General features: G+C 38.2%; 1 protein-coding gene across 2 annotated transcripts in view; it reads right to left on the bottom strand.

The window, feature by feature from the left end:
* Window positions 1-3,739: 3,739 nt before the first annotated feature.
* Window positions 3,740-10,300, bottom strand: part of LOC105040565 (uncharacterized) — a 29,485-nt gene continuing 22,924 nt past the window's right edge. For both annotated transcript variants that reach the window (XM_010917146.4, XM_073254613.1), the window contains exon 3: window positions 3,740-7,044. In XM_010917146.4, the coding sequence (XP_010915448.2) occupies window positions 4,027-7,044 (3,018 nt within the window). In that variant the 3' untranslated portion in view covers window positions 3,740-4,026. The remainder of the gene's footprint in view (window positions 7,045-10,300) is intronic.

Genomic DNA, 10,300 nt, shown 5'->3' with positions numbered 1-10,300 from the left:
CCCTAAAAGTCAATCTTGGCTGACACATTTTATATCTCTAGGATATGATTTTGTACTTATTGGACAGTTATATTATCATTCATGTTTATATGTCCATAAATCATCCAAGGGATTAACAAGATGATGACACATATTCTCAAAAAGTTGAGAATTTGAGGCATGTGTCATTGATGCTTAATTCTTAAATTGCTCCTGATTATAGGATCATCATGGGAATGATAATTAATCCAGATAAATCAGTGCACGGATCGCTTCCTTCGGACAGATGGATCTCGAGTCTGCAGTATAGAGACACTGAAGCGAGAGTGCAGGTGGTTGTTAGAGAATAACTAGCACTGAGCGTGACCAACACGAGAAGTCATATGGATGTCTGCTCACTCATTAGTGACTTTCTTGATGCTGTAATTGTATGACTGGTCTTTTGACCTGAGATGATACTACTGCTCGCAGTAAGACTGCTAGAGTTTGACTGACACATCAACATAGATCTCAAAGAATCTTTGTAGTGGATGTTAGCGACAGTTAGTCCACTGTAGGAGTGGGATGTGCATCAAGATGGGATCTATCGATCCTAGCAGAAGGTAGTTCTATGAGATTTAAGAGGCTGAATCCTTAAGTCTATGGCCATAGTATTGTGCTTGATGAAAAAAGTTGCTATAGAGTCACATATGGACTCAAGCTAATTGAATTTATCATATAACCGATATTGAGGTTTGACGATTTATCCATGACCTGCCATCTAGTTGGAACTCATGATAGAGGGACTGTATCATGTGCTAACTGCACCTAGAGGTTCATATTTTATTTTGCTGGGTTGCCACTACATACTGCTAGGTGTCACTGATGGATTGTAAGACTCACAAGGATCATCTTGATGATCAATGATCCTTGGTGGGCAGAGCTAGAATTGTTCCAATCTAGTGAAAAGTATTTCAATGATATTGTGATAGAGATCACAATATATCTCACTACCAGACAGAATAGAACCTATGGGGTCATACACAAAAGAGATTTTTGACTGATCAGATGGTTGAATTATGATTATGAATCGTAAAAAAGATTTGATTATCAATTTGATTGATAATTGATCTAATACAAATGTTGCATTATGTAACTCGCTAAAGAGTTAGTGAGTTATAGGAGGATTAATTAGCAATAAGATTGCTAATTGACTCAATTTGATTGAGTAATGGGGCTTGTATCAAGTCCAATTTGATTGGATTTAATTTGACTCATTTTGGGATTGATTTGATCAACTCTATAGGATTATAGGATAACCCCAAAAGGATTGGATAATTAGTCCCAGTTGAATTAGGATTTGGGTTTGACACAATTCCTAATTAGACTAGGATGTATGTATTCCTAATTGGATTAGGAATCTTCATTTTCATGCTGCACCAAATCCTAATGGGATTAGAATTAAAATTGAGTTTGAATCAAGCACCAAGAAAGAGTCCAATTGGACTAGGATTCCTCCTCCTATGAGGCATCTAATCTAAATTAATTGAGCTCCAAATCAGATTTAAATTCTTATTTATTTGAGTCTAATCTTGTCCTAATATGATTAGGATTCATTGAGATTTTATTTGACTTAAAACAGCCACTTAATTGAGTCCCATATAACTTCCTATTTATGTGCCAACAAGGAGTCCCATGCAACCTGATTTTGTGTCCCACGCCACAACAGATTTCACGCCTCTTTTTCTCCCATTCTTAGCGTGTAATAATGAAGAGGAATCTCCTTTTAACGTGCAAAACCTTGGCGTGGATTTGGAGTTTGGATAGCGTTCAAAGATTGCAAGAGTCCTTGGCGTTGTGGACTCTATCTCCTACTCGATTTGGAACTCCATCTAACGCCTATAAATTCCCAGCAATATGGGACGTGTAAGTAGTGATTTGTGATCAGCTTTGACGCCCATGAGATTTGTTTTGCTCCATATCCTTTCTTTCTTACACAACGCAAGGTTGGTTGTTTAGATATCTCTATCTCCTCTCTCTTGTCCATATTTAGATATGGATGTCTCCTCTTTTTTTTGTCCAAAAGTTGGACAAAATTCTAACATCTCTATTGTAGAGATTTGGTGCATGGATTTTAAGAAAAAAAGAGAAGAAACGGTTCTTCTCATGATCTCTAGCGTAGAGATCAAGATCCTCCTACATCTTCTTGTTCTCTAAGAGTGTCTTAGAAGAAAAGAAGATTTTCAACCGTCAAGATGCGATCTCTGCAAGAGAGCTAGCATCCCGATGAAATCAAAAGACTTCTGATCATATCAAAGTCTCGTATGGATACCTGTAGATGCCGGACCTATGTGCGGCTAGAAGGGACCTTCGAAGACATCCATGATCATCTGATCATATTGAAAATTGATCAATGTCCATGTATGTTTTATGTTTATTTTTCTCTATTTGATTTCTGTATCTGAATCTTATCTCACATATGATGATTCTGGTTATAGTTTGAAGATATGATCTTATGCATGCTTAGATTAAATTAGATTTAATCTAAAAAAATTTTTAAATTCCACTGCGTACTCGATTTATAAAATCATGCGTGCATGAAATCATAAAACTCCAACAGTCCTGACCAGACATCCCCAACAAGAAAGAAAGAAAAAGAAAAGAAGAAGAAGAAAAAAAAGAAGAGAAAGAGAAAGACTTGGTTATCAGAGATTACTCGATACTCCACCATTCATTTATTCTCATTGAGTAAGTGCAGTCGAGGAAAAAATCTCTCCCGCAACCTAAGAAAGAGCGAACATTCTCACATAATGTAAAATAAATTCATGAAAGATTCTATATCTAACTCATTGCAGTTGATAGGTATCTGTCAATAGAGAACTAATTTTATGAGTAAACATGCATGGTGCAAGTTAGGTAAGTTAAAGAGTTTAATGCAGTCATTATGTCTATATGGATTGATAAACAATCTCAGTTTGCTCCCTAGACATAGGAACTGCTCAGAAATCAATATATGTTCCATCCCTGGGCTTGATAGCGCTAATGAATGTAGATGGAATAATCCAGTAGCCTCCACCATAATTAAAGTCAAAGTAGTACGGTAAGCCATGACTTTTAATTTATTTATTTATTTATTTATTTATTTATTTATTTATTTATTATGCTGTTCGTGTTGCTAAGCAGGTTTAGACCATGAGACCAAATCAGTGGTATCCTGCTTCTAAATAATAATTTATCTATTGATTAATAATGATAGACATTCCATCAATCAGATGCAAGATATATTCACTTGTTTATAAGTCTTGATGATTTGCATCTCACGAGCAAGAATGCACTTACATGAGAAATAAGATATCTTTGATAACATAGTAGAGATAAGATTCGTCTCTCCATGCACCTAAACAAAGTTCTAGTGCCTGCAAGAAGTTCATGGAACAATCCAGCCGAGAACTGTATGAATCATTTAGGAATTAGGACGATAACAATTGCAAAGCACATTGTCTAGCCCTCGCTACTTCTGATTACAGGAACTTTACCTTGGACAAACACAGTAATACAAAGACAATTTATTGCGTGACACAACTGAAAGCACAGCAAAATGACAACAAAGTATAAAGCAAAAGGATCATGCAAATTCTATCTAAGACTTGTAACCATTGAAATAGAAATAGAATAGTCTTGAAAAGAAATCAAAGTGACAGCAGGATATTTAAGCAAGACTACATGCACGGAGAAAACATGGGAAAAAAAGGCGTGGAGATACACCACAAGGCTACTTGAGTTCAGGGAGAAATACTTAAATTACCTCACCCATATCACTTGAGGGTGCAGCTGATACATAAAAGGAAAAAACAGAGAAGATAGGAAAACCCAAAACCTGATGGTTTATCATGCACACTTGAGTTTACAAAATGATACTGTTAGATAAAGCATATTATATCTGATCCGGGCAACAATATTTATCAACCACAGCAGAAGTGTTCCCCTACGGATGATCAGTTTTGTAAAACACGGAGTTGTAGATGAAATCAACATTCAGAAACTTCCATGTTGGGTTATAAGGAACCTCTAGAACCCGTAAACTTTTGATCCTTTATTCTGAGAACCCTGTTTCCTGTCAGAGGAAGTTCCCACAGCAAAACGTATGGTTGAATGAACTGGTCGATATTTATCTTGGTCCATATTTTGACATGGGTTCAATATATGCTTTGCTCCTGCACTAAGTTTGACAAACCCTGTGCTTTCCTGTGGATAGAAATTTGAAGCATCAGGCCCAGATGCAACTACCAGATTGTCCTCATTTCCTAAAGCTGGCAGTCCAACATCAGTTATCTTACTCCCACAAGCATTGATTTCTGATGATCCTATGCTACATTTTTTATTTCCATGCCTCTGTTCTCTTCTCCCTGTGTCTTTTTGAACGGTCGAGTCTTCTTGCAGATTTAGATTTACCTTCTTTGCAGAATTCATAGAAGCATCACCTTTATCTGCAGGCCCTTTTATAGTTCTGTTGGTACAATCAAGACCCTTAACATTTGCAAATTGAAATTTCCTGACGTTCTTGTTTTTCTTGCTTCTATAGCTCGTATTGACTGCTGGGTGGGATTTTTTTGCCCCCAAGGCGGAAATAGCTAAATGGTGAACCACAGGAGCTGGACCAGGTAAGCTATATGTTTGGGAAGTATTGCTACCATAAAAGGGAAAAGAAATTGCAGGTGTCGGATATGGAGAAGAAAAGGTGAAAACGTTGTTTCCATGTATAACACTGGGTTGGTGTGCAGAAAGAGGGGCCGAATAAGGACAAGATGATTGCTGGAGTTTCTTCTGCTGTGTTGCATTTAGCAGCCAGTGAGGAAGGGTTGGAGAATGAGCTATAGGTGTTCGTGAAAAGCTCCAAGAGTCCTGGTCAGGACAAGCAGGATTTAGAAGCATATGCCGGTTGACATTCTGAGGGTAGGATCCCAACACAGGTTGCTGATGCTCCCTCTTGACATGCTGAGTTCCCGAGTTACAATTGACTACAGCACTGTATGTCTTTTTCAGCAAATGCTGAGGAACTGAATGGCCAAATAGGTCCACATCATAACCATGACTCTCTATGGCTGGGGATATCTCACTTCCCAATGACCATTGTGGCTGGAAATCAAGATGCATAGGATTCGATCTAAATTCAGTTGCTGGCATAGGGTAAAAGCTTGATGGAACTTCTAATGACTTGAAAAAATTTTCTGTTGATGAAACAGATTCTGCATTCTCAACTGATTCCCCTGGAAACCATCTCTGCAAAAAGGGCTTATCAGACACTGTTATAGAGGGGCAGTTTTGAGCTATTAGTTCCTTCTCAGTCCATGTCTTTCCATCATTAAATCCGAGGCATTCTTCATTACTTCTACCAACTGCGACATTTTGACCCATCAAACGCATCGTTGGCTGGGTAGCAGGTTGAAACTTCTTGTCCAATTTCATTTCTGCATGGAAGTTCACTCTGTCGACATAATGTTCAGTTTTATTACATTCCCTGCATGCACAACAAGATACTTCCATTTCATTTGGATCACAATGAGTAGATTGTTCAAAATCCTTGTGATTCTGCATTTCCATTCTTACAAATCCTTGCAAGTCAGTAAAACCCAATCCAGAGGTTGCCACTTTGCTAGCGGGGTAGTACCCGTCCAAGGACCAATTTGACCGATTCTTTTGGTACAAAGATGCACAAATAAACTTCCCCTTTAATTTAACATGGCTGCAATTTGGCTCAACATAATTGGGAAGCGGGACATTACAGACAGAATTCCGTACTGAGTCTTGCTTCTCATAGAAATCACTGTAAGCAGACTTGGTATTAGAACGCAACTGCATTAGTTCTCCCTGTGAATTAAGTGGCAAACTAATAAAGTCTTCATCAATTCTCTTATCCCTACACCTAGACATCAGATCTGATGTTATTTTGGACTCACCAAATTCTTTTGATCCAACTGAAGAGGATATGCTACTCATCAAACGTTCAGGAGAATGATGGCGCACTGGCTGAAATCTTGGTTGTTGACTGCAGAAATCTATGGAGTCCACACATGGAGGGTGTTGTCCTTTATTGGCTTCCAAACCCTTTTCCATAGATGATGTTGAGTGTTGTAAACCTGGATTTCCTGTTAGGGTCAGGGAGCTTCTTGATTTAGAACTTGGTACACACTTCTCAATGGGACTATGTTGATTTCTTATATCATCTGCTGTCATTTGAGCACTTTGTTCCCCGTGAGTTTCAGCAACACAATTCGACTTGGCTTTACGAATAGGATTCAGATCCTCTGCATTACCTGAATAAGCATCAGTATGTGACATGGTTGAGCAATCCAGTCGAAAGCAACTCAATTCACTACAATCCTGTACGGCATAATTTAAGTCTACAGATTCACACAAGGGCGTCCCCTTTGTTTCAGGAGACTTCCCTTTTCTTGGATCAGTAAAGCTCCAGGGGTTGCAATGACCACAAGAATCACTCAATTGTTTCTCTTCAGATAAAGTTCCATTTGTCCCCTCTACACTTGTAGCCAAATCTGTATCACTTGAATTCACCACCTGAGCTCCCTCAGTAGGAGTTGGACATTTATCAACTTTGCTCAAATTGTCCATAGCTGATGATGCAGCCAAGATGTCGGAGAATATTTTGCATAGGTTCTGCAAATGAGGCAGCTCCATAGGCGAATGTCTTTTGTTTAAGCCGAGTATGTCATCCTTGCCGGAAAAACTGACATGCTTTGCTGATTCACAATAAAGTTTGATGAAATTTCTGCCCTGCGCATCACCTATTGTCTTATCCTTCTTGACAGAAGTACCTCCTTTCTGGTTCTTGAGAATACTACGTAGCGGGAGTGCCCTTGTCACCTCCTTCTGATTCCTAGAGATCAACCTTGAAGTCCGATTAAGGTTGAAGTTACGCTTCTTTGGCAAAGTTTTTGCTGTAATAGTTTTCTTTTGTCTGTCAATAAGGTTCCTACGTATCCTCCTGAACTGTTTGTTATGCAATTTATTCTGGAGGATGCGAGGAATAGCAACTGGAGATGGCATTTTGGACTTGCCAATTTTCTCCTGGCACAAGAAAGCAAGCATCACATATCATTTCATTTATAGCCCAAAATTTATTCACCACAGAAGTTCAACCATGCATGCATGCACACGTGTTGAAAAGGGCTATATAGGACAAAATTAAAAACAAGCTAATTGCTGTTTCAACACATTTTAACCCAATCCATAGCAAAAAATTAGGTTCAATATCTTCCTTAAAGGGAGTTCTTCTGTCACTACATACATTTAAATTACTAATGACTGACGTTATTTATCCTAAGATTTTAAATCTCATAGGATAGAGGTACCCCGGTTTCTCCATAGAATGGGATGCCCCACTATCTTGCCTCATCCTAATGGTAATCCCAGTCAAGTGCCCCGTAGGTACTCTCCATCTCTCTTCCCTTCTCTTTCCTTTCCCTTCTTTTTTTTCTTTCTTTCTATTTCTTCCTTCTTTCCTCCCTATTTCCTTACCTTCCTTTCTTTTGTTTTTTTTTCTCTTTTCTCTTTCCTTTCATTCTTCTTTCATTCCTTTCATTCTTTTTCTTCTCCCTTCCATTCTTTCTTCCCTTTTTCTTTTTTTCTTTCACTTTTCATTTTTGTCATCCTTCATTCCTTTCTTACTTTTCTTTTTTCTTCTTCTTTCTTCATATGGATGAATTTCAGAGTCTCAACCCTATCCCTATGCTATTTTTTCACGGGAGCAGAATGGGATGGCCGGGTTGCACCCTGTCCCACTTGACTTAAAACCTTGATTTGTCCTAAGTTATCAAATTAGGACCTGTTTGGGGAGACCTTGCAAGATCCCACTGTAGAGAGCCAGAAGCCAGAGGAATGGAGGGTGCGAGAGAGAGAGAGGAGGGAAAGCACGGAGTCACAAGCCACAATCCCAGTAGGATTAAAATAAGGACCTTAAGATGTCTTTTTCTTATCCCACCACGATTGTGGCACATGACCTCCTCATGGCGCATGACCCTATGCTTTCCCTCATTTCCTGCTCGCTCTCGAGCCAATCCTACAGGGCCATCCCGAAGGCCCTTAAAATTTAGTTAGCTAAGACATGCCTATCCTGGGAGGTAAGCTTGTATTTATGCAAATCTCTCTAAATTTGAAGAACAAAACAGACTCACTCCCAAAACATCAACATGATCTTGATCTGGGAATTGGGTGATATTTTTGGGTCAGATAGTACGATACAAATCTTATATGTTATACATCAACAAACAAATCAGGAGCAGGTAGCCAAAATAACTACCACTCAACTATGTTACATCACACCAAGCACCATAACTCAGAAAAGTAAATTATAAAAGGGATTTTATTATACAATTTTTTTTCCAGTTACCCAGTCCATTCTGACGTTTCAGTTTAGCAGCAAAAATAATATGTCCTTAAGCCATAGGAAAAGTTTCAAATCAAAATAATGTAACCTGGAATGGAGCATTCCCCCTGAGATGCATTATTTTAAGACCTCATATAAAATCAAAACATAATTATGAAATGCTTCCTAGCATGGAGGACTCTTACAAAATTTCCTGCCAAATTTGCAAAGACTGACATGTAGAACCTGTCAATCTATCATATATTTAAGATGCAGGATATATGATTTTTAAGTAGTTACCCATCACATACTTTAAATAGTGTCAAATCCTATATAACTTTTATATAGGCACTTACAAAGTTGATAATGGCTTCTCCAATACATCATCAACATACGCATGCAGTCATAATCTTGAAACTCATTAAAACTGCTCTGGATAACATATGATAAAATAGATACTTTTGAGATGATAGATGTTTATCATATAGAGTTGCAGAATAGTAGTTTAAATACATGGTCCTCGTGCATTATACATTAGTATATTCAGGTCATAATTCATTTATGCGTCTCTTAGGCTACTGGTCATATTAGACGACTGCAGCTAGAGCCGTCAAAACGGGCCTTGGCCGGCCCGTTTAGGCCCTTAAAATAGTAGGGCTGGGCCAGTGTTTTAGCAGCCCGTTTAACAAAAGGGCTTTTTAGCCCGACTCGTTTATGGCCCGGTCCGTGAAGGACTGGCCCGTCTAGCCCGCGGGCCAGCCCGTTTTTTTAAAAAAAAATATTTTAAAATAACTTAACCACTTAAAGTAATCAGTAAATAACTAATAATTTCTAAAATATCATTTTTCTCATTTCTATGCCTCATTAGTCATTACTAAAAATCTTAAGAACAGGGACTGAATTTCAATAGTTGGACTCAATGTTATTTGAACAATATTTATTACTTCTTGGTTTGTTTGATTTTGTGGAGTTTAATTAGTCTGTGGTGTTTTTTCTTATGGAGAATGGAGATTATGATATTATTACAAAAATTTTGGAGTTTTTTCATGTTTACTTTTGGTGTTTTAAAATTTGATGTAGGGATTGACTTTATTTATTTATTTGATGAAGTATTATGTTTGAGAGTTTTTTAATTTATTATAATTTTATAATTTTTATAATTATTTTAATTTTTTTGGTGAGCTATAAGGGCTGACCCGTTTAGGCCCTTCACTTATAAGGGCTAGGGCTGGGCCGCCTATTTGATGGCCCGTTTATCAAAAAGGACTTTTTTGGTCCGGTCCTAATGGGCCCGGTTTGTGAAGGGCCGACCCGTTTTGACTGCTCTAACTGCAGCAGACATTACATTTTGCTCCAAATAGTGCTAGTCAATTTCATGCTATAAGAGCATATACCTTCTTGGAAACTATAGAGACTTGGGGAATAAGATCATACTCATTTATTGCTAGTCATGAAGTTTGATTTAATCATCATGCACCTCACTCCCCACCTAAATTTCCTCTCCGAGCATGCGTTGGAAGAGACCAAGGCACATTTCATCAAGGAAACATGCACTTATGCTTTCTTTGGACTATGTTGCTGGAACATCCCACCATTCAGCCTTGTTACCTACCTGTGGCTGTGAAGTAAACTGGGTTGAGTCTGATGCCTTTGACCATCACTGCTGCAAGATCAAATCCTTTGTCCTATTGCCCGAGGTTTCTCTCAGAGAGAGAGAGAGAGAGAGAGAGAGCACTATGAAATAATATTCTGAAGGTTGATTTCAATATTCCATTTGAAGAACTTGAGTTTCAAATCTCAGATCTACAACATTAGTGTCATTGTTGGCTCCTCTTCCATGTATTTAGTGTTCAAACATCCTTCCCTCTTCCTCTAGAGAGAGATGTGATACCAAGGTTTTCACTTTTTCAGTATCAATTTTGGGGACAGCCCAGTACCAACATATGGTATGCTGCGGGA

This window comes from Elaeis guineensis, chromosome 3 (assembly GCF_000442705.2).
Source record: "Elaeis guineensis isolate ETL-2024a chromosome 3, EG11, whole genome shotgun sequence".
NCBI lineage: Eukaryota > Viridiplantae > Streptophyta > Magnoliopsida > Arecales > Arecaceae > Elaeis > Elaeis guineensis.
This window is presented reverse-complemented; position numbering and strand designations above follow the sequence as displayed.